Raw genomic sequence first — 24,464 nt, 5'->3', positions numbered from 1 at the left:
CATTAGGATGTTGGCTCTTTACTAGATAGACATTTTCAAACAGACCGTTTATAAACTCTAATCTCTCACAGCTTAATTTGCAAGAAACGCTAGTGTGTTTGGAAGTCTCACCTAGTTTAGAAGATGCTTCACCATATCGCTCACTGTACTCGTTCAGCCTTTGTTTCAGTTCGGTGTTTTCCTTCTCCAGCTCAGTGTTAACCAATCTTAAGACAAGATAAACATGTAGATTTTTGTCAAAAATGACTTTTTTCGACATACTATACTGTCTTTTATGACACAAAATTTTTTCGACATACCATACTATGACTTTTTTTACAAAATTATTAATATACTTTTTTTCCATGACTTTTTCTGACATACTATACTGTGACTTTTTTTCACAAAATTTTACAACATACTATAGTATGACTTCTTATGGCATATTCTACTACTTCTCTTTATGGCATACTATATACAATGAGTTTTTTATGATATTTTTATGGCATACTATATTATGACTTTTTATGGTATTTGAATGGCATACTATATCATGACTTCATGTACTTGCCATATCATATATATATATATATCTCCCCAAAATATATATATATATCTCCCCAAAAAATATCTTATTAACCATATTACCCAGCCTTAATATCACTCAGTAGTCATTAACATTGCACATTTAACGAACCTCATTGACTGGAACTCCTTGGTGAGTCCTCCTCCTGTCTTTGCAGTGGTAGGAAATCTTTTTAACATTTCAACCTAAGAAATGACAAACCCATTATTTAAATACATTCATACAGCACTTTTCAAAACATTGATAACATTTTTGTCACAAACACAACCTGTACAATAAGACTTTAATGTAGACTATTTTGTATTAAAGGAGAACTCCACCTATTTACACGTCAAAGTCTATTTACATGTCATGACTACTCAGCCTGTGAAAACAATTTTATAACGTCTGCTGCAACGTCAGTGAAGTCAACAGGGTTGTCTCAGCTTGGACTTGGATTTTAACACAAAGCCTGTGTTAAGAACTGGGGATTTGTGGTTTGAAAGAGGCAGGCAGGGAGAGTCAAACTTAAGACTATTGAGTTGTGTTATGGGAATCCAGGGAGCTTGTTTTATAGGGACTAAGTCAGGATATCTGCTACATCAAATTCGACCATTATGTTTTTTTTATCTGTCTCTCGAAGTCCCTCAACTTTATGAAAGTGCTGCATTAAATAGCTGGAACACTTAAATAATATCTGTAACTGCAAAGTCTACCCCAAGATCAGGCATGTGTTGTTTTATATGATAGACCCTCTTGAAATGACTCGCATGATTGAACAAAAGCCAAAAGGCCATCCAGTCTGGACAAAATCAGTTTGAACCAACCTGAGCAACTGGCTATTGTTAGAGCCCTGAGACTTTTGTAAAAACAGATTCAAACTCTAACAAATATATTGTACTAATTAAACCTATTAAATAAATGTATTTGAGTAAATGTGTTTTAATACTTGATTCAATGTTTGTATAGGCCAAATCGCAAATCCGAAAAAGTTTGTCAAGAACTGAGATAACAAACCAACAGCAGTTAGCCTGTACTTGAACGTCCTCATAAAATTAAATGCACCGGACTGCTGTTATTAAATGAAATAGTGCGTTAGCCAGTACCGGACTGCTGTTATTAAATTAAATAGTGCGTTAGCCAATACCTGACTGCTGTTATTAAATTAATCAGTGATTTAGCCTGTACCTGATCTTCAAGTTTCCGAATGCTTATCTGAGCTCTCTCCTCGCACTCGTTCACCTCCTTCAGCTGTCGTTTGAGTTCAGAGAGACTGGAGGTCTTCTGGGAGAGCTCCTTCTCCAGCTCCGTCATCTTGTTCTCAAACATTCTGCGGATGTAAGTGAAACAACCACTGGCTCACACTCTGTTAAATGTACTTGTAGCCTAGAGCTAGAGCAATATAACCAACTGTCCACCCAGTTCATTAAATCTTTTCAATTTGTTCTTAACACACACTGCAATACGAAGACTAATGGATAGGATAAAAAAAAGCAGTTTGCTGACCTTGTTACCACAGAGGCCTTCAAGGTCTTACTGTTCGCTCCCTCTGTGATGGGTTTGGATAGAGCGGCCTGCAGTCTCTGCTTTGTTTCTTCCAGCTCTGCCTCAAGCTTCTCGTTGGTCACTTCCAGACTTGCCTTGGCAACTCTCAGCCTCTCTGCAGCTTCCATTTCCTGTAACAGTATGAAACATGCACGGGTGGGATAAGAGAGATGAAAACATGTATTCAGAGGGTTTTATTACTCATGTCATAAAAACAAACATTGCATAAAAGTAAAACTCAGCTTCAGAAAATAAAATTGTGACCAACAGAGTTTTTACCGAATCCAAATATTGAATCTATTTTCTGAATCTAGTGACTAAATGCCAACTTTTAAATAGAAAATATGAAACATTACAATGTTTTTCTTCAGTAACTGCTTTTGAATATTTACATTTTATTGTGGAACTAAACATAAGTAGTCACCCGTTTGATCTCCTTGCGTAGACGTTCATTTTCCATCACTATTTTCTCCAGGCCTTTGGTTTTAGATTCAAGTCTGGAATTCAGCTCAGCTTCACTTTGACTCTTCAGTTTCTCAAAGTCAGCCTAGAAAAAAAATGATATTTAAGGTCAGTTGTAGTAACAGAACAGATAAGTTAATAAACTTAATTTAATATATAAAAGAATGCACAGTATATACACGTAAGACATGGTATGGTCAACAACCTTTAGTTTTTCATTTTCTTGCTCCAGGGCAGCGACCTTGCCTTGATTTGCAGGTGCACTGGATTTCTTTAGTGTGTCATTTTCCCTCTGCACCCTCTCCACCACCTTCTTCATCAACCCAATGGTCTTCTCGAGTTCGGGGACTGTTTTACCACTCTGACCGGCCTGATGAAGAACACATTACAAAATCCCTTTCATGATCTACAGTTGGAACAAGAGGTTGGTGAATAAAATTTCACACGAGATCCCCAGCGGAGTTGCTGCTATCCAATTCTGTGTATTTGTTTCTTATTAGATTTGATATTTTCTTTAAGGTTATGGATTTTTTCCCACCTCACATTTAGACGTGTAGTTTTATTTCTTGTTATTTCTGCGTTTAGTCATTTCTGGGAAAATACTCATGTGTCTAGAAAGAACAGGTGACTTTAAGTTAACATACTCCACGTATGTGTGTCAGCTTTTTCTCCAACTCTGCCTTTTCCTTTTTCAGTGCGCTGCACATCTCCTTCAGGTCTGCAACTTGATTCTGTAAAAAACACAAACACTTCAAATCAATATTGTACTGTATCTTTAAAGTTAATGTCTGGGGTTCTACACATTTTTGTTAAATTGTTTTAAAGTTTGCAACGTTATGATGCTGAAATAAAGAGTTTCATGCTGACAAATTACGTATAGCATTCCTAGAATCGGCACCGTTTTTGGTGAAAGCGCTTTTAAAGTTTTTGGACCCTCATCTTGGTGTGAGCTACAGAGACATTTTAAATTACATTATTTTATAAGCATGTACAGTTTGAAAAACAGGATCAAAGGACCAATATGTAATATATTTACTGTAATAAATCATAAAAAGACCATGATATGTCATCAGAGATTAAGGAAACATGCTAAATTGAAATACTGGCTTCTCTGACAACAACGCTACAGTCAGTATGTTCTCCTTTGAAATCTCAAATCCAGTCCTGAACATCTGTTTTTTTGTTTTGGCCGGTGTGGTCCCGTCCACTGCCCATTTTCGACAACTCGTTGCCACATACATATGAAACAAATTGGCACGCAGACGCAGCCTTCTGCAGCCATGGAAGCAAGCAAACGAACTGGATCAACAGATATCACGTTAACGTTAGAGTCTACCTGACTTCAAAAGCCCCGGCACGTCTCCCTGTGGTCCGTGTGCAGCTGTGTTATCAAGGCAGCGAGTATTTGAGACACAGCTGGTGAAGTGATTCCGACTACTGCAGCTGGCCAGAGGCTAACATGGTCGTGTCTAGAAGGTAATCTTCAAATTGCGAAAACTTGCCCGTACCGCTATCAGTCACACCGGAGGAGCGGACGGGCCACGGCTTCAAAGTTTCGAATTTAGACTGCTGTTACCCATTTTAAACACTAGCTGTCAGTGCTACATATTGCTTGCATAAGGATTATTTAAGCACTGGATGTACTTGTCATTGCACTGAATGAAAATGCATTGGTTGATGTAACTTGCCGTTTGTTTTAAGTCTGTTGTCTCTTATGTGAAATGTTTTATGTTTCTATGTTGTTTTTAACTTTTGTTTTTTAAGTCTGTTATTTGTGTTTTTATGTGGTGCTTGTGTGAAACTTTTAAGATGCCATCTTGTTCAGGACCCCCTTGCAAATGAGATACAAAATCTAAATGGGATTTTTCTGGCGAAATAAAAGGAAAATAAAGGAAAATTTAAAAAAATACAAAGCTTCAGCCTGCTGCTGAGCGCAAAGACAAGAAGTAGTGGGAAACAGCTCGCCTGGCTCCGTCCAAAGGTAATAAAATCTGCCTTCCAACACTTTACAGGGGGAATCACAGGGAAACCACTTCATGCTAAACTAAGCTAATCACCTCCTGGCTCCACCTTCATATTTACTGTACAGGCATGAAAGTGATATCGATGTTCTCATCTTGGCAAGACTACTTCTCAATTGTGGTTATGTGTACCTTTAGTCTTGGCAAGTCTGTGTTGGACTGCTCCAGCTGAAAGCGCAGCTCCAGGTTCTCAGAGGCCAGCTTGAGGTTTTCTTTTTGGTGGTCCTGATCTCTCTGTGAGGGAGTCCCAGTGCCTCGTCCTGAAGTCTGTAGGAAGTAAAAGACACAAAATCAGCCAGGCGAAATTAATTAAAAACCATGATGGGTATTACACCGCTGTGGAGGAAAAGAGTGAATCTTCAAAAAGCGCTAAAGGAGTGTAGAAGGACAGCTTTATTATGAGGTCACGAAACTGTCTCTACCTACACACAACACAGAAACCTTTAGTCCATAACAGACAATGCAGAGAAAAACATCAACACACTAACAAGCCACTTACCGCTCACTTTTAATAACATTTTTCTCTGCAACATCTACTGCAATGCTATCACAACACTACCACTTCAGCTGGGTGACTACAGAAGCTTGGAGTACCTTCAGATATCTAAGCGATCTGCTCTCTCGTTTCCGTACGCGATCATCACGTTTTTTAACGATGAATCTCTCTGGGTGTTTGCCCAGTATGGAGCTGGAGTCCACATCTGGTTCTGCTGAGCAGGACCGTTCTGCATTATCACCCTCTGTTACCTCCTTTGTAGTCTCAACCGCTTCTTCTTTCAGCTCAGCCTGTTCCACAGCCTCCTCTGGCTTTCCTTCTGCGATTCCCACATCATCATCGGTATCATCTCGTTCACCAGCACCCTCTTTATTCACGCTTTCAGCGCCAGTTGCTGCCGCCACTGAATCAGGGGATGATATAGGTGATCCTGGTCTTCCTGGTAGATCCTCAGGCTCGGGCTCACTTCCTTTCGTGGTCCGCGTTTCTTCCTTTTCTTCAACCACATCAACTTCAGAACTAACTGGGTATATATCTGCTTTGGTCTCACCTTCTTTAACATAATCGGTGGTGTCAACATCATCTTCTCCGGTTTTGTCTGCTGCTGTGTTTTCTGCAACATTAGGACTCAATCGCTCTACTTCAGTGCAAACATCCTCTGCTGCAGCAAAGCTGGTTTGGGTTTCTCTAGCTACCTGGCTTTGCTTTGGCTTCCTCTGTTGGTCAGCGGGGTCCTTCACAGCTACAGGGCTAACGACGCGGCTGCAGGAGTCAGCAGGACGGGGTGCTGCATTCCCTTCGCATGACCCATCCGCAACATCAAAAGTGATAGAAGAAATCCCTCTCGAAGCCCAGGAGGAGGAGCTTTTTGGCCTCAGAGGCTATGAATCAGATTAAATCCAGTAAAGGAGATACATAAAGAAAGAGAGTAAAGCATGATGAATAGAGGGATAAAAGAAAATCTGGCTCCTTAAAACAGAACGGGGATACATTATACAGAGGAGGGAAAAATGTCTTGTTCAGTCTAGAGCTGAAACCATTCCTCGAGTGACTCGAGTAATTTGATTTTAAAAAAGTCTTCGTTTAATCGTTTGTTTTTTTGTTAGCATTTCAGAAAATGTTTAGTTAGTTTTAACAGATGCAACATAAGACATGAAAATGTAGATTTTATTAATAAGGAATCCAATCGGTTGTTAATTTTAAGACACGTCTTATTTTCTCTTTTGTATATTTACTACTCTTCCTTAATAAAGCAAAAGCATTTTTATCCGATTACTCGATTAATCTATGGAATAATCGGTAAAATGCCTAAATGCCTAAACTGCCTACTGTACATCCTGCAATAAATGTGAGGTATTCATCTCTATAATATGTATATAGGGCTGAAAATATTTACAATTGTCATTATCAATTAATCTAGATTCATTTTTAAATTAATCAATTCATTGTTTAGTCTATAAAATAGCAAAAATAAAGGAAGAATGCCCATCGCAAGTCCCAAGAGCCAAAGCTGATGTCTTCAATGAATACCTAAAATATTCAATTTAAAACTATATAAAACAGATTATTTCATTTGAGAAGAATGTTTGAATGGATGAACTTCTTACATGATTTACAAATTCCTCAAAAAAGATTCTGTCGATCCAAAACTAAACAAATCGTTCCCACATTGTATGTATCAGCATGTATTCATGTTACTATATGAATTATCAGGATACTTCATTCAAAATCCTGCTCATTCATTACAATCATCATCATGTTCTGCATGTTGATGAGCACTTACAGAGGGTCTTGATGGAGGCTCTTTGGACATCTGGCTCTCTACGGAGTGGAGTCTCTCTTCCAGGTAGCGGTTCCTCAGCGACAGATTCTCCATGGCGTCGTCACGAGGTAAAGCCTGGTGCTGTCTGGGAGGTCAAGTTTTGTATTTTTATAAAAGAGACAAGTTGTGGTCATAAATGGTCAGACAAACTCAGCTTTAAAGTGTATTTCAAGGTATGATTTACAAAACTAGAAATGAAAAGTCTTGTGTAGCAACGCAAGTTGAATTTAGATTTTGTGAAGCCCTTTTGAATGAAACGTGTGGTATTAATAAAATAATATTATTATGTAAATCAGCACATTGTTCATCAATGTGTTTTACAAGTGCAAATAAAGGTTATATGGAAAATAAGTTACACAACTTTATACACGTATACGAAATCATTGTGCACCTGCAATATCTTTAAAAACATTTCTTTGTTCAAAATGCCCTGATTTTATTGTCTTGTTTTGACTTATTTTAAAGACTGCTACGTACTTTATGGTGAGGATCTGTGTCTCCAGGTCTGAGTTCTTCTTCTTCAGCTCTTCCATCTCCTTCTCCATCTCAGTGGATCGCACCCCCACCACCTGATCAGCAGTCACACCTCGACCCTTCAGCTTCTTCTGCAGTGCACTCTTCTCTTGCTCCAGTCTGCACGCACAATAAAAACACAGAGTGGAAATAGAAAATTAGAAATGTAAAAAAACACACCCTGGAAAAAAACTGTTTTTGATATTTTGAAATTTGAAAATGGTCCTGTAGTAGCTTTCCATTGAATTCTGTCACCATATTTACAATTTCCTGATAGAACAAAACAGTAAAGTACACCAACTTCCAAAATGGTGCACTGTCAACATCAGTACATAGTGTATAGTTTACTGTGGAGCACTGACTGAGCTCCCAGGCACCTTCTTATTTAAAGCGCCATCACATTTTGAGTTGAAAATGTGATGTACTTGGGAATTGACAGATAACTTACTATACTATAAAGCTAAACCCTACACCTTCCCTCCTTGACAAATATATCCTCTTATTATTATTATTAGAGCTGAATCGATTATTTCAACTTCTCAAATGTGTGAATTACAGCTTTTCTTTGTTTTATATAATAGTAAATTGAATATCTTATTGATTGTGGGTCGGATAAAACAAGGAATTTGAAGACTTCACCGCTGGCTCTGGAAAATTATAATGTGCTTTTTTTCTTTTTTACAATTATCATTTTATAGACATAACGGTTAATTAAGAAAATAATTGGCAGATTAATCGATAATGAAAATAATCATTACATGTTCCTAGTTGCCTATTGCAGCTTCAATAAGTTATTCTGTCATGTATACAAAGAGCAAGATCATAGAATACAGTGTTAACTGTCCAGTACGATACACAAACTGACCTGCCGTAGAGGTCTTTAAGAGTGACGAGCTGTTTCGACAGGGATTCATTCTCTCGTTCCTTCTCCTTAAGTGAATTCTTCACCTTTTCCATCTTGGACTGCCATTTCTTTCCCTCCTCCCAACGCACAATGTCGCCTTTGGTCTGTCAGACAAACAGGTCGTACATCAAGAGAACGTACGAACAAATGATAATGCCAACGACAGAACTGATGCTCAAACCTTGTCATTATCATCCTTAACATTTTTCATTTCTGCTCTTTTCTCCAAGTCAGACTCGAGCCTCCTGATCTTCCTCTGCAGATTCTCGACGGTTGGCCCCTTCCCATCTGGTTCTGGTTGACTCTAATCAGCAAATACAGAAACAAAGATGTCCTGAGCACCTCACTTTTCTTAAACAGTGAACAGTGGAGGTCGACAGTGGTCCTAACAGGTATTCCATTCCCTTTAGGGCCACAACCCATGGCATCATGTTTAACATACGAGAGACAGTGATGAAGCTAAAGCTTTGTCCTAGCCTCAGACCTCCTATCTTACCTGAACTTGAGAAATCCCAACTATAACTATCTACGTTTAGAAAGTACACGACTGCCTGTATCTTTGATTAGAGTGTGCTGGACTGCTACATATTCTATGTGCAGGTGGACCTATATAGTGCTTTATTTCTATTTATGTCATCCCATCTTGTCTTACGTCTTATTGTCATTTTATCTCATATTTGATCTATTTTGTACTCTATCTTAATTCATCTTTATATGACTAGTGCTCTTACTGTGGCTAGTGCTTTTTACTGCTGCGCTGACCTGTTCTCTCGTCCAAAACATTTCACTGTACCATTGACCATGTGTTACATAAGACTAATAAAGTGAAACTGAACTGAAACCAGGCTTCTCGGCGCCAGAGTTCAGATAGCTTGGGTGACCATTGTGAGGTTGCGTGAGACGCAAGGCTGTGATGTTAAAGACAGATCTGCGACGGAAGTCTGGAAGTCACCAGTTTAAATCCAAGTCTGTCCAAAATGTCATCACTTTATCTTATTCTGTGAAATTGTCATAATTGCCATATGAATTCTTGAGTTACGACCAAAAAACGTGTTTTTTGGTCAGGCAGTTTGGACGTACAGAAGGATGGAAGGACAATCTGAAAACATAATACTTCTGGCCACAGCTGTCGCCGGTGCGGAGGCATAAAAAACAAAGTGCATTTGTGATCTGTACGACCATCAGCAGAGCCCCATGCCTCCTTGTAGGCCTCTCCAGAGCCGGACGTAGCACGACAATCAAATTAAAAAGTAATCGTCATGGCAGTCGATATATACTCATTAATACATGGTGCGGTAAATTTGAAGCATCATTATACGTTTTGAGTACCTCTCAATCATTATATTCCGGTGTTCAAGTTGTTTCCCATCGTCATGGTCATTGCCATACAGACCTAAAAACACTAATGCTGCCATTTTTGGCAGTTATTTTGAATTCAGGACAGAGTCTATGCCATCGTAATTTAGGATTCCTAACTTGGAAAATCCCTAAATTAGGATGGTTCTGTAATGGCTAAATTCTTATCCTATAAGATACGATAGGATTTATTCTAAAATGCACGTAAGTAACATGTAACTGTATTACCAAATATCCTAAATGTCATCCGAAACTGAGCTAAGATAGGATTTCAGACTTAGGGAAGTTTCTGTAATAAGGCCCCAGTACATTAAAATGTCATGCTCGGTGGCACTGGTCCACGTGAATAGCTGAATAATTAAATTCTGAAATCCACTGGAGTTGTTTATCTAAAATATTAGAGGAATGCGAGATTCCATTCTGGGCGCATTCCTCAGTTTATTTTAATTAAATTGTCTGAATGTCTTGCCGTTTGTCCACATGATTTTATGCTAACTGGATGTGTCATGTGGCTCAATCACTTCAAAGCTCAGATAATAGCAACAACAATAAGCTCCAGATCAAAGTCAAACCAAGCTGCCTGCTTCCTTATAAATCAGCAGCTTGGTGTGTTATTCCACGCTCCTTAGGAATGCTAACCTGGAGGGCGCTGCTGAGCCTCCTGACTTGCTGCTTGAGCTCCTGGATTTCCTGCTCTCTCTCCTCCTTTTCAGCCTGCAGGCGTCTCTGTGTTTTCAGACTCCTCTGGAAGTCCTGGTTCAGGCCGTCCACTTCCTCTTTCAGGGTGTTTTCCTGGCCTCTGGCTGCTCTGGTTAACTCCTTCGCAGCTTGAAGCTCTTCGTTAAGTTCTTGCACCCGCACCTTTGTCAGAAGAGGGATTTTCCAATTTGAAAGGATAAGCTAGGTGATATTCTTTAGTATTCTTATTGACAACAAATCCCATGAAAATCCCCAAATCATCAAAGAAGTGATGCTACTATAAAATATAGTCTGTGTATGTGCCATATAGCTCCATTGTTGTCTAAAAATCAATGATGTCAATCAATCAATGAAAAATCAGTTCCTTCATACTACAAACACGGCCACTGAAGTTTATTTTGACACCATCCTGCTGGTGCACCAGATGTGCATTAGTCTGCAGCTGAAAATAGTCCCCTATAAAATGCAGTAGTTACTCTACCTGTATCAATAACATTTGATAAAAAACTACAGTGCCAAACTGTTTTAGAAAATTAACATTTTAATTTAAACTTTATTTATTTAATTTTAAACTTTAAAGTAAATTAAAACTTTGTTTTTGTGACCTCTTTTTAACAATGAATGTCTTCAATAGAAACAAATTGACGTGATGCAGAGGGCCATAGGGAAGTAGAAAATACTGAAGGACTGACTAACATATTGTTGGTTGGTTGGTTGGCTTTCATGTAATTTGTTGGCAATAACAAAAAATACAGAATAACTATCTACCATGACTACTTGCTATTATACTAGTTAGTTATCGGACATTCAGCCCCCCCCATGTAGCCCGAATGGAGTGATCCTTTGTTTCATTACCACATATTTCCGCCACTGCAACGATTCGACTGTGAAGTTGGCAGTCGATCATCATCGTATAGTCGACTATTCGGGGTCACCCCTACATGTGTTACTACTAGCTACTGTTCTGAGACAGATAGGCTGCGACTGCAAATCAACATAGACCAGAAGAGTGTACTTGGTTGCTAACGAGTGTAAAAGTAGGAGGAGATAATATAGTATATATATAGTAAAAAACAAAGTGTGTTATTATGAGACCCACCTTTAGCTCTTTGGTGTGTCTGTCAACCAAAATCTGTACATTGAGGCTCTCCTCTTTCTGTGCAGCGCTGGCGATGACTTGGTGCTCTGCAGCAGACGTCATCTCGGCCCGCAGCTCCAACAGAGCCTTACTGAGAGCCTGAGAACACAGACAGCAAACAGATCCCAGCTATGATAAACATGATGAATACAGTGGTCAGACCTCATTTTACAGTCAATGCACCATCACCCATTTCTTCATGCATTACTTCCTCTCTTCTTCGTAAAAACTTGACAAACAACAGTGTTACTGTATGCGGTGAAAAATTACATAATTTGTCTGAAGTTTTGAGTAATAATATAGAATATGTATCATAAAAAAAAATGCTTTGGGCCCTTTTTGTTAATCATGTAACTGATATCCAGATCCACTAGATCTTAATTGTTACGCAGTTAAAAGGCTGAAAAGAAGCCTTTATTCAAACTTAACTCAAGTTTCAGTACCAGCATACACCGGGTGACCAGTAGGAAAAAACTTCCAGATCATGGTACCAGTCCATCACACAGAATTTATAGCACCCAGTCCACCTAACAGGCACAGGCTCTTTGGACTGGGAAGAAACAGAATCACCCAAGGGAAATGTGCCAAAAACAGACAGTAGTTCCTCATCCTCCAGAAACGAATCTGGGTATTTTAGCAAAGCAACAGGACTAACCACTTTATGATGCTCACCATCATACCGAGGGGTTAAAGTGGGATTTGGCAAGTGGGGAAACCCTTATTGGCCAATCCACATACAAAGCGTTTTTGGAAGCGTTTTTGACGTCTGTTACTCGTCTCAAAGAACAGATGCGATTCCATTTTATTAAATGTATCAATCCACACCGACTCCCTGAGACGTCTCGGTTTTAGACCATTTCAAATGGAGGGAGGGCCAAGCTGGGGCCATATGCAATTTTAGGGGAACCAAATATATCACTGTTACATACCACCACCACATAGGTTTTATCACTGCCCATGAATAATCTAAATATAAATGTGGGGAGAATAATTTAAAGTTAGGGGGGGCCAGAAGGGGGTCCAGGCTCAATATTACAGGGGCACTTGCCTGGTGTAGTGGTGCAACGTGGGAAAATGACTGTGGGGTGTCATTACTTTTGTGATTTATTGAGTGAGTGATCTCAATAGCATCAGCTAGAAGGAATGCCAGGCTGCAGCATTTTCTATGAAACTGCCAATCACATTTATTTACTTATTAATCGAAGGTGCCAGATCGCTGTTCCAGATCGTTCCGGCCCGCTTCAACCCCTGATTATATCACAGACCAAAAAGTAAACTTATGTGAGTGATAAAAAGAACAACCTTGAGCTGTTTCTCTTTCTGTGTGAGCTGTGCTTTCAGTCGTTCCACCAGGTTTTTCATGGTGTTGCTGGGGGAGCGGACGTTGGCCTCCTTCTGGGCTGCCAGCTCAGTTCGGAGGTAGTTCATCTCCTTCTCCATCTGGACCATCTGGCCCGTCTGATCCTCAGTCTCACCAGACAGAGCTTTCACCTGGGCAGTATGATACTCCTCCAGCCTGCAACAAATACCCTCTGTTAGCTTGTTTTATGAGAGACAGATTTGATTAATTTGTGTTATTACATACTTTGAAATACTTTTATCGTGACTTTTAATATATATCTGACAGGAGAGTGGGAAAGTATTTTTGACTTGGCAGGTCCAGGTCATTACTACGGACTGTATACAGTGGGGGTTTAAATATTTCGCCCACCCCCATTCAAATGCCACACTGCACTACTGAACTCTTGTAAGTCTTCTTTAATCTACTTTGCTTTAGCTGCTTTTTATTAAACTTTTAATCTTTTGAATTTCCCCTTAAGTCGCTTTAAGGTTGTTAAAATCATCTTAATCTACACTCTCCGATAGTGTCAGCGTGTTCCATCTCTTCATTGAAGCTATATGGTGCTGAAACCTATTCTACAGTATGGTATTTTAAATTATTCAAGACATTCAGTTCAGAAAAGTTATTCAGGGACTTTTTCAGGCTGTAAGGGTACCTTGTGTAGGGTACTGTATATATGTCCCTGTATTTCAATGAACTTTACTATCAGGCTTTCACACATTAGGTGTAATCCTGGATGAGATCCCAATTAGCCAAGTGCTTACAGTGACATCAGTGCTGGGCATTTCACACACATTGGTTTGTGGACTACGGTTTTGAAGCCTTGAGTTCGTCATTTTGGCGGTCGTTATCCTGGTTTTTAGCCGTCGCTTGTCTTTTTTAACCAGAAGTGACATGAGAGGGAGGAGTGAAGACATTTTTAGGCGACCATTGTATGTTCGCTGCTGATATTTGCAACAATCATTACTGTACCCCCTCACCTAAATAACTAAGATAACAAAGGATTCTGATTCTGTTTTAATATAATCTCCACAGGTGACCACTGGGTCAATATCAGAAAAAAAACTGGGGTTTAAAAAAAGGGATAATCACTTTGACATCTCGTGAGCATGTTTCTTAGCCAGTGTTTCCACGGTGGTCCTCTGTCGCTCCATCTCAGCAGAGGCCAGCTTCAGCTTCTCTGTGACGGAGTAGAGCGAGCTGTCCTGTTCAGCAACTATCTGCTCCAACTCAGCCAGACGCTCCAGGTGTTTGGTGGTTGCCACCCTGATAGAGGGCTTCTTCATCAGTTCCTGGACAGAGGAAGGAGGGAGCATTAAAAGGTGCTAAATTCCATATTCAGAGCATATCTATTGAGGGATTGTCTCCACACGGCTCTCAACATGGTAGCTGGCATGCTAGCAGCTTACAGTGCAAACAATGGCAACAGTGCTGACAGAGCTAACAGTGTTAACCTGGGAGGGGAACCGGAGGGTGGGTGCTACAGTTCTGTGACGACACCGTATGAGCGCAGTGCAGATCGTTGAGTGTGTGTGTACGTGGGAAGTGAGTTGTGAAGCAAGAGAGAGAGAGCAACGCCGGCGACGGCAGCTAGTAACGTTATCGATTCCATCCCAAGCAGGAAAAGTTAACAGTGTTTGGTTTGTCCCTTCTGGGCTACTGTAGAAACATGGTAGTGCAACACCCCATGGAGAGGACCCCCTCCCTATGTAGATATAAACAGCTCATTCTAAGGTAACGAAAACACAACGATTCTTATTTTCAGGTGATTATACGCTAAAGAAAACAAACTTATTAATATTATACTCAATTTCAGCCAATAGATCCCCTTAATTGTTACACAGTGAATCTCATGTCATAGACGAAGCTTGCACCAATGCTGTTGTGGGCGTTAGCTAAAAAAAAAACCCAAAGCTATTTAAATAGGTAAAAAAATCAGTTCACAAAGAGAGACATGGATACATGCGTACCATTGCGGTCTGTTTGAAGCGGTCCAAGGAGGTGTCCGTAAGCAAGTCCAACTTCTGATGCAACATTCTCAGCTCCTCCTGGTGTCTCTTTATCATCTCCTCTTGATCCTGGGATCAACAAGGTTGAGGTAAATGAAACAAAGTTAGAGGTAAAAAGCTAATAAATATTTAATCGAGATTTCTGGTTTTCCACCCATTGGATATTCAAGACATTATAAACCTTAACTCCAACAGACACTGCAACTAATCACTGATAAAAATGTTAATCACAAATTAGCTAATGCCTCTTAAACAGCCCATGGGAATAACAGACTTGTTGCATCCTTGTATCACTGTACCTGTCTGGCTTGAGCCAACTGGTTGTGGTATTTCTTTAGCACGTCCTCTTTTTTGTCAAGTCGACCCTGGAGGTCTTTGATGGTCTGGTGAGCCAATTTGAGGGAAGGTTGATTGTCTGACTGACCCTCTTCATGCTTGGCAAGGTCAGCTAGCAGGCGTTCTCTGTTGGCGGAAGCTGGGAGTCGCAGACGCAGCTCATTGATCACTTTATCCCTGGACACGATGTTCTGTTCTGCTTTCCACAGACCTGCTTCTTTCTCTTTCAACTTCTGCATATGAAGGATTTACCAATTCAAACAACACACATTGCATTTCATTTCATGAGAAATACTGAGTGTATGAATGAGGACTGAATACTATTACCTCATCCAAACTTTTGCAGGTGGCCTGTGTGTCCAAGATGGTGCGGACATGCTCTCTGATTTTACCCAAAGCAAACTCTAACTGATGAGCAAGAGGTAGACTCTGGTCTGGTAGGGATCCTTTACCATCCTCATACTGAAAACAACCAAAAGTATAGTAATAACCCAAAGCTACAACACACCAGCCTGTTTCTGAATAAACATGTTTTACTTGCTGTTAATTTGAACAATTTATTCTGTAAACAATAGTTCACCTTTTCAGAACTGCTTAGAATTTCAGTCTGGTGCTTCTCGTACTGGTCCAGTTGGCGCTCCAGCTCCACCTCTCGCTGATCATACGCAAGCTGGTGTTCTTCTCGAAGCTTGACACGGCAAAGAGAAGAGTCTTCTGCATTACCATGGCATTTACCTTTAACACTACAATACTACTGGCCTGCTTCTGTACTTAAAAGCTCCTTAACAAGTGAGGCAGTTAAAATTGTGAGGTTGTGAGGGCATAAAAGTTTAGATTGTTATTAAATAATAAATAGTGGTGTGTGTCAACTCGCTGTGAGAATAGAGAGCAGAAAGCGCAGCTGGTACCCTATGATCCTAAAATTTGATTTAAATTGATCAATATATCGCCTTGCGTACAGTATCTCAATATATTGCAAGATACTGACTCGCAACCCCTGTATCATGATACGCATCATATCGCCAGATTCTTGCCTATACGCAACCCAACCTAAGTCCCGCCCCGTTTCGCTCTGAGCTCCAATAACATTTGAGCAAGGTTGGAACCCGGAAGAACCTCAGTCAACTTTCCCCTTTCCTGTTATACTTAGATATGCTACCTCTGTTCAAAGGTAACATTACTATGCAAGTCACATTGCATTGGTGTCACAATATTCACGTTGTATATAGTCACATCTTAAGCTGGCTACTGTAAGCAAAAAACGCTAACTAACTAGCTAGCTAACATATAGCTACATCAAGAGGAGTTAGCCTAATGTCAGATCACCAACCATCAGGTTTTATTTCTATGGTAATGTTAAAGAGATTTGGAAAAGGACAGAGGTTGGTGACATGAATTATCGCTAGCCAGAAAAAGATCAAGGCTGACGTTCCTTTGTTTATATTACCTCTGTAAGGCTTTGTGCCGTCCCAAAGTATCTTTTGGTGTTATTTATTTGGATATAGTGTTTAACATCCCAACGGGAAAAGTTACCTGAGTAAAAGCTATCATCGTGAGTAAATCCTTCCATGACATACTGTAGTCCTTGCTGTCGATCTAATACACACTGCGGCACCCGTCTAAACGGCACCCGTCTAAACGGCACCCGGCTAAACGGTACCGGCGTCGCCGTGTTTCTTTTTGTCAAGCTTGTCCGACCTAGTAACAGTAACTAAGGGTGGCGGGACTTAGGATCGGTCAATTGAGACACATCACAATATTGCATTTGTATATAACCCTGATGTGTTTGTCAAGTGTTTGTTTATTCATTTTGAACACAATGACAAACACATTTGTGAATTTATGTCTGCATATTAGATAATTCTTGAGCGTGTGTATGGAAAGTTCCAAGAGTTTTCCTCTCACCGTGTTTTGCTGCACAATATCCTCTTCCAGCGAACGGATGGTTTGCTCCTGCTCTTCTACCAGGTTCTTCAGGTACCTGATCTCCTCCTTCTGGACCACCAGCTCCCTGCCTTTCCTCAGCTCCTGCAGACGAGCTTCTTCCATCTTCTTGTGCCACTCAGTTACCTATTTCAAGCGTACAATTGCAGATTAGTTGTGGGCAATATGTGCCACAGACAAATGAGATCACAAGACTAACTGTGTGTTATTCTACTACTTTTTTAACAGCTGTGAAAACATTTATATCTGTCAATCAACCAGAATGACCTTCTGAGCCCCTTTCACATCCTTCAGTGTTGAGATGAGCTCCTCAAGGCCTCGAAGTCTCAGTTCCACTTCTTCTGCCCTGCCCTCTGCCCTCCTCCTCTCCTCCTCTGCCTTCCTTTTCTCCTCCTGGGCTTTTGCTCTGTTCTCCTGGAGGCTCACCAAGGCCACAGAGAACTTTTCCTGCTGGGGAAGAGGCAGTGCTCCGGCAAACTGCCTACGTAGCGACTGGATGGTCTGCCGTAGGTGCTTGGAGCGATTTCTGCCTTCCTGGCGGGCGAGGAAGAGAGTGCGCTCACTTGCATCCAGCCGCTGTTCAGCGCGCAGCTTGTAGGCCTCCAGCTGTTGGATTCGAGAGATAGCAGCCTCCAGCTTGGTCAAAGCAGCTGACTCACTGAGCTGCAGAGCCACAATGTGCTGGTGGAGCTTTGCAATCAGGGCCTTCTCATCTGACTGTGACTGAAGGAAAGAGATGACACCGTGAAGATAAACACTTAAAAGTATTTCAACCGACTCACTAACGTACGCCAACTGCCTGCTACAAAAACAAGGGTTCTTTGTGTTTTTCAATTAGTAATATTAAGTCACCTGTGAATTGATAGAAGGTATAGTTAAGTATCTGATTGGCGAGGTCTGACAATGCATCAAGTACCTAAAGATGCTCAAGTTTAAATCCCATTCACTTTAATTGTGAATTAAAGGTTTACTGTTTATCAGGCAGTCACCCTTATAAAAGCTTCTGACTTGAAGAGCAACAGTAAAATCTTTTAATTTATTGAACAGATTAAAGAAACGCTAATGATGAACCTTTTCTAAGTTCAATAAAGTTTAAGAAAATGTAAAAACAACAACACTCAGTTACCTGGTAGTCCAGTATTTGTCTCCTCAAAGCTTCTACTTCCTTCTCTTTGGACTTCTGTCTGGCCTGGAGAGCAGAGGACTGCATCATGGCCACATCAGACACCTCTTGAAGCCTAAAAAATAAACAATACATTTTTTACCTTCATATTTTAATAGCAGAATGAACCTAAGTAGCAGGGCAACCAATATAAAAAATAAAAGCAAAAGGAATGCATGACAGAGAAGTATTTTTTAACACTAGAACCGCCAAGGGGTCATTTTTATTAACAGCCCTAGTTATTATCTAAAATTTGTTTTGAACTTTTACCGAGGCCTAATATTCTTCTTCTACATTAATTAGATTATTTAAATGTGTTCATTTTTTTGTTGTTTGTTTGTTGTAGCCTACAGTTTATTAATGAATTTTGAAATGTATTCCTTTTCGATCTGTAATGAAATAGCCTAAAGCAATTGTAAAATTAATAAACCCCATAAACTAAATTTTAAATAGTTATTTTGTCAAATCTTAGTTATTATTTAAAGAAAAAAAAGACCCTTCTGGTGGTTCTAGTGTTAAGGAATGACAACCATTTCATAGTTCTATTAACAGATTCATTCTTGATTACACTGCTGTGACCTTCAAAACATTTATGTTAACTTGTATTTCCAAAGTTATTCTATGATTGTAAATGCAATCTTTAACTAAAAGTACTGTATATCTCATGATAGGAGCATAAATGATCAATCTCAGACTTGCACATTACAAACGTACTTAGAAACCTCGATGCGCAGCTCAGCCTCGGCCTTCTCCAACTCTGCAATCCTGGCTCTGTCGGCGTCGCTCACCGCTTTGCTGATGCTGTCTGCCAGCTCATCTCTCAGCTCCCGCTCCACCCGCTGGGCCTCTACATTCATCTTGGTCAACTGAAGACAAAAGAGGTACCATTGCTCACAGACTGAGTTGTATTACTGTCTTAGGGGTGATGAACCAAAATGTTGAGAAATCGAGGAAAAATTTAAAACATGTTTCCAAAGAGGCTCTAGGTCTGCCAGGTCGACCAAATGCCCTTTAACACCTATCATAACTTATTAAAACTCAGTCACGTAGACCACCTGAGCAAGAGAAAGTCTCAAGAGCATGACAGAAAATGACTTATGTGTTGTTTCCCTTGGCCTCATACCTCTGCAAACTTGGACTCCAGTTCTAAGTGACAGTGACAGTGACTAACTCGTGAGAAACTGGCACAGACTGAGTTGTATTGCTGTTTTTAGGGGTCATGAACCAAAATGTTGAGAAATCGAGGAACAATTAAAAACATGTTTCCAAAGAGGCTTTAGGTCTGCCAGGTGGACCAAATATCCTTTAACACCTATCATAACTTATTGAAAAATCAGTCACGTAGACCCCCTTGAGCAACAGCAAGTCTCAAGAGCGTGATAGAAAATTACTTATGTGTTGTTTTCCTTGGCCTCATACCTCTGCAAACTTGGACTCCAGTTCTAAGTTGCGATCTTCCACCTGCCTGAGGGAGTTCCTCATGTGTTCATACATTTTGTGGGCATGCTCAGCTCTCTGCCTCTCGTTCAGCTCCTTCATCTCCAGGGATGTAATGCACCTGGCGGCAGATACCATCTCTTTGTTGGCCAATGCCTTGTCGGCCTTATCCATGCTATTTTCACCACCTGATGTTAAGGGGAAAACAAATCACGACTTGGGATGAGAATTTCATATTTGCATCAAAGCTATAAAACTGGGATCAAACTAAAATGGTTTCATACTAATTGACTTAAAATATTTACACAATTCAGATGCAACTGTTTTAGTATGTAGCACCGATGATCACTGCTACATACTAAAACAGTTGCATGGATAAGGCGGACAAGGCGTTGGCCAACAAAGAGATGATAACATCGTCATATTGCCCAGCCCTGAGCCATATCCTTGCATCATACCAATTGCATTGATGTTGTTCCATGCTTGCTCTAAAGTAATCAGCTTCTCCTTTGTGATCTCCAGTTCTTTATTCGTGGCTGAGATTTGCTCCCGATAAGACTCATTCTCACTCTGGGAAAAAAAGATAAAAAATATGGTATGGTCAGTCAACGGTTAACAGACAAAAACAATAAAGGTGTGTGTATTGGAGGTGTAGAGAAGATGCTGGGGCGATTCATGTTTTTTAATACCTCCAAATGTTCGAGGTTGGTGGTCCTCTGTATCAGGCGGCTGTCCCTCTGTAGCATGTCTCTGTATTTGACTGTTAGCTCCGTGTACTGTTTGTTAGCCCTCTCCAGGTCTGATGAGGGCACACTATCATCCAAGGCCTTCTGCAGTGCTGCTATCTTATATGCCGTCATTTCCTAAGACAAAACAAAAGGCAGTGCCGTTAAAAGGCCATTGTATGGTGGTAAAACATTTTGAGGGCTGTTGGAGGCCATTTTACAGTGAGAAAAAACATCGTGGTGATCCATTTTTAAAGTCTGATCTAAATTGAGTCTGTTGGTGGAATTGAGCTTTTTGTTTCTCTACCTTGTATCTCTGCAGGTAGCCTATCCTCTGGGTGACAGAGGCCTGCATGTGGCTGCTCTCGTCCCTCAGCTTGCCGTTCTCCTTGCGGAGGTGCTGCTCTTGCTCCAGCAGGGTGACGTAGCGGCGCGTCAGTTTCTTCTCGTTGACCTTCAGCATCGTCAGCTTGCGCAATGCTTCGCTCAGCTGTCTCCTGATTTCCTCTGGGTCCTTCTGGAGGGTGTCCAGCAGCTCCTGAGGGGTGAAAAGGATAAATGCTACAATAAAACTCATCTGTCATGACAGTTTTGGGGAAACCCAGGTGAAGGCAGTTTAAGTACAGCGAAGCAAAGAGGACAATCCATCTTTTCCTCATGCTCATATATTTTTATTTTCTGTATCCATTTAAACAAACAAAACCAAAAGAAACTCTAACACGTGTTTGATTTTATCACAACATGTGCAGACACAAAAGTTTAAAACATATGACCTTCTGTGCCGTCCAAGACTCAAGGGTCTCGCTCATATTTTAAACTACGAGACAAAGTGAGTGGTCTGCCCCCTTATGAGTGTTTCACATTTATCAAGTTAGAGGAAGAAGTTGGACAGACACACAGCAACATTGTAGGTTCTGAACGTTAAACCATCTTAAAGCATTGGGGTGTGTGTAGGTGAATGAGAGGCACATTGTAAAGCGATTAATACCGTATAAACATTTATCTGTCTGACTTACGTTGAATTGTTGGATTTTAACACCGTCCACCTCCTTTTGCTCCTCCAGCTTGTTCTTCATCTCTGTGAATGTCTCTTTCTCCTTTTGCCACTCTGTCTTCTCACTGAGCAAAAACATAATAAAAAAAAAAGGTTTAATTTTACACTTAAGGTTACAAACCAGCTGTAATATGTGAGAAACTTTCTTGTGAAACCAACCTTAGGTATTCTTTATAGAGGAGTCCCTGCTGGTGGCTAATAACAGAAAACTTGTCTTTGTATTCCTCCAGTGTTCCTGCAAGTTTCTTGCTTTTTTCCTCCTTGTTTTTGAGCTCCTAATCAATAGGAGTATAATAAATGTTTAATTTATAGTTGAGACATATAGTTGATTTACAGCTTTTCTATCCAGGTCTTAAGATGGCAGTGAAACTGACCTGAAGAAGTCGAACAGCGTATTCATTCAGAGAACTGATGACCTCGGTGCTGCTGGGCCCCAGGCCCTCCGGGAGGTTCAGAGGTCGGAGGACAGCTCCCCTGCTGTCTGACCGTCTTAACAGCTCCAATTCAACTTCCAGTTGGTTCATCTGACAAGCACACGTAAAGAAAAACAAAAGCAGTGCAGTCAAACCTTTGTTTTCATATCACTAAAAATATAATTTGTCCGTGAAAACAGTTCCAAAGTTTACTTCTAATATCAGAGGCTTACTCAGAATGTTTAGTTAAAAATAGGACAACATCAATCCAAACTGCTAAGCATGAGTCTGTCTTTCACGCAAGAACGAAAGGCATTATGATCCGCTGATTCACTTTGTGTCATTCAAGTAAAGATAATGTGAAACATAGTCCATCAAAGACAGACAAAACTAATTAACAGAGAAGTTAAACAGAGCGCAAAGAACCAGACAATGGAATAAAAAAAGTAAAAGACCCAAGACAGAATACATCAAAGAATAAAGATGAGTTATGCTAGCTGCCTTAAGGAAATGCTTTGATATGAAACGTGACTTTCCTCTTTTAGGGATCCATCAAACATTTTGCTGGCTGTGCTCTGGGAAACACTGTTTCTATTTAACATTTTTTATCATAAGTATTGTATCCGTTTACATATTCAAACGAAAAGTTGAGACACAATTCTGTTGCCCCCCCCCCCCATCTCCCGTTATATGAAACAGAAGCAACACATGTTGAAAACAGAGGAGAGTGAGTGTTTGAAGAAATGTTCCAGCCTTGCTAATTAATCTCAGAGACAGAGAGCATGACAGGCATTACACCACTGTCTCTATAAATCTTCATTTTTTAAATTTCTTAATTTGTCTAGTCTCATGTAAGATATTCGTGCTGTTGAAAAGCCCTGCAGACGGCTGTTTGTGCCACTACGCGTGGGTTGTACCCAGCTTTATCATAACATGCACCAGCATTGTGTACGTTTTTAGTATTTCACTTTGAAATAGTCATCTGATTTAAAGCTTTTTAAAAACATTTTGCCAGAAGAGTGACATGGACCTTTCTTCTGTTTTGAATATTCTGTTGATTCGTAAAAGAGAGTTGCGACACACAGCTGAAAACAGTTTGAGTTGGCCTTAAATAACCAATGTTTAATAACTGCATTTGAATGTGTAGCAAGAAAAACCTGGCAAGGTCAACAAAACTGCTTTGTTTTCTTGCTAAAAGAAGGAATATAGCCAAAACGGGATTAGATGGAAAAGTTCATGTGTCATGTTTAAATCAGGTTGTCTGTCATTATCAGTCATCAGCATCACCTCTGTATGTTGACATAACACAATTTGGATTTACCTTTTCTTTGGCTCTGGCAAGCTGACAGACACTGCTGGTTGCTTCTTCCCGGGCCAATTTCAACTCCTGCCTTAGCTCTTCATTTCTCCCCACCAGCTGATGTATTTGGGACTTGAGGTGCAGGGCCGACTCTGCCTGCCCGCTCATGTTGCCGACATCTATAACCTGTGATATGGGGGATGAGCACAGTTGAAATGCTATTAAAACAAACCCCCAAAAAACATTGGATGACATATAACAGACCCAATCTGTGAAATAGAAATGTTGTCAGTCAGTGTAACGGGTCCACCACTATCATATTCATTTAACATTTACTAACACTTGTTGTACATAAAAATAATTTTTTTTCCTAAAATCACACTGCTAACAGTAAAGATCACATTAAATGGCAACTTTGGTATTTTTCAATCTGTCTAAATGACTATTGGGGACAAATTATTAAATTGGTCCAGTATTGAGGGAGAAGGCTGCAGACGCCAGCTGCTAAACGAGCTGTAATGTAATCGCTTGGGGCAAGTGCTCACCGTCAATATACGTCCACTAAAAGTGCTTGTTTTTGGCTGGCTCTGATTAATATTATACGTGTCTGACAACATAATGGAAAGAACCCTACAGAGAAATGAAACGCTTTTCTTACCTTTCGCTTTGTGTTTGTTGTCAGAAGACAACGGTGGAAACGTGAGCGAGAGTGGAGAGAAGAGTGCCGGTGTTGTCAGAGTTTGTTGTGTTGGAGCACAGAAAGCGTAGCTTAGTGTCATCTAAAAGATTTTCAATGTCAAGGCTGAATATTTAGACAATTTCCACAATGTGGATAGGACGCGAGATTTACGAACGAGACTTCTCCGAGCGAGCAGACAGATCGGATCAAGCGAAAGGTAAGAAAAACGTTTTATTTCTCCGTAGTATCCTTTCTATAATTTGTAGTGGACGTACATTGACGGTGAGGAGTTGCTCCAAGCGATTACATTACAGCCTGTTTAGCGGCTGCCATCTGCAGCGTTCTCCCTCAATACTGGATCAACTTTAAAAAAATGTTGTCCCCATTAGTCACTCAGAAACAAAAACACGGGAAAATCTAGGTTGAAAAATACAGAAGTTACCCTTTAACACTAGTACTTATTATGGTTATTCCGTTTGCATGTGGCGTGCACCTGGTACTTCCTGTTTCTTCCTCTTGTGCTGGACATGTCTGATGCTGAGCCCAGCAGTGTGACATCAAAG

General features: G+C 40.3%; 1 protein-coding gene across 8 annotated transcripts in view; it reads right to left on the bottom strand.

Moving 5' to 3' along the window:
- The window catches only part of cep290 (centrosomal protein 290), a 42,594-nt gene that overhangs the window by 703 nt on the left and 17,427 nt on the right, over window positions 1–24,464 (bottom strand). For 6 of the 8 annotated variants that reach the window (XM_074633683.1, XM_074633685.1, XM_074633684.1 and 3 more), the window contains 33 exons: window positions 23,244–23,408; window positions 21,884–22,033; window positions 21,669–21,784; window positions 21,472–21,574; window positions 20,763–20,993; window positions 20,420–20,593; window positions 20,189–20,300; window positions 19,713–19,918; window positions 19,008–19,159; window positions 18,258–18,369; window positions 17,399–17,854; window positions 17,093–17,257; window positions 15,768–15,875; window positions 15,515–15,649; window positions 15,151–15,420; window positions 14,813–14,920; window positions 13,935–14,134; window positions 12,803–13,016; window positions 11,462–11,599; window positions 10,303–10,524; window positions 8,489–8,611; window positions 8,269–8,411; window positions 7,368–7,523; window positions 6,852–6,975; window positions 5,764–5,949; window positions 4,705–4,839; window positions 3,196–3,282; window positions 2,757–2,921; window positions 2,514–2,636; window positions 2,051–2,220; window positions 1,733–1,874; window positions 677–750; window positions 112–206 (listed from right to left, as the gene is read on the bottom strand). In XM_074633683.1, coding sequence (XP_074489784.1) covers window positions 112–206; window positions 677–750; window positions 1,733–1,874; window positions 2,051–2,220; window positions 2,514–2,636; window positions 2,757–2,921; window positions 3,196–3,282; window positions 4,705–4,839; window positions 5,764–5,949; window positions 6,852–6,975; window positions 7,368–7,523; window positions 8,269–8,411; window positions 8,489–8,611; window positions 10,303–10,524; window positions 11,462–11,599; window positions 12,803–13,016; window positions 13,935–14,134; window positions 14,813–14,920; window positions 15,151–15,420; window positions 15,515–15,649; window positions 15,768–15,875; window positions 17,093–17,257; window positions 17,399–17,854; window positions 18,258–18,369; window positions 19,008–19,159; window positions 19,713–19,918; window positions 20,189–20,300; window positions 20,420–20,593; window positions 20,763–20,993; window positions 21,472–21,574; window positions 21,669–21,784; window positions 21,884–22,033; window positions 23,244–23,408 — 5,260 coding nt within the window. The remainder of the gene's footprint in view (window positions 1–111; window positions 207–676; window positions 751–1,732; window positions 1,875–2,050; window positions 2,221–2,513; window positions 2,637–2,756; window positions 2,922–3,195; window positions 3,283–4,704; window positions 4,840–5,763; window positions 5,950–6,851; window positions 6,976–7,367; window positions 7,524–8,268; window positions 8,412–8,488; window positions 8,612–10,302; window positions 10,525–11,461; window positions 11,600–12,802; window positions 13,017–13,934; window positions 14,135–14,812; window positions 14,921–15,150; window positions 15,421–15,514; window positions 15,650–15,767; window positions 15,876–17,092; window positions 17,258–17,398; window positions 17,855–18,257; window positions 18,370–19,007; window positions 19,160–19,712; window positions 19,919–20,188; window positions 20,301–20,419; window positions 20,594–20,762; window positions 20,994–21,471; window positions 21,575–21,668; window positions 21,785–21,883; window positions 22,034–23,243; window positions 23,409–24,464) is intronic. The other 2 variants (XM_074633687.1, XM_074633688.1) reach the window with 1 other exon arrangement.

The sequence above is a fragment of the Sebastes fasciatus genome, chromosome 4, assembly GCF_043250625.1.
Source record: "Sebastes fasciatus isolate fSebFas1 chromosome 4, fSebFas1.pri, whole genome shotgun sequence".
NCBI classification, from domain to species: domain Eukaryota; kingdom Metazoa; phylum Chordata; class Actinopteri; order Perciformes; family Sebastidae; genus Sebastes; species Sebastes fasciatus.
This window is presented reverse-complemented; position numbering and strand designations above follow the sequence as displayed.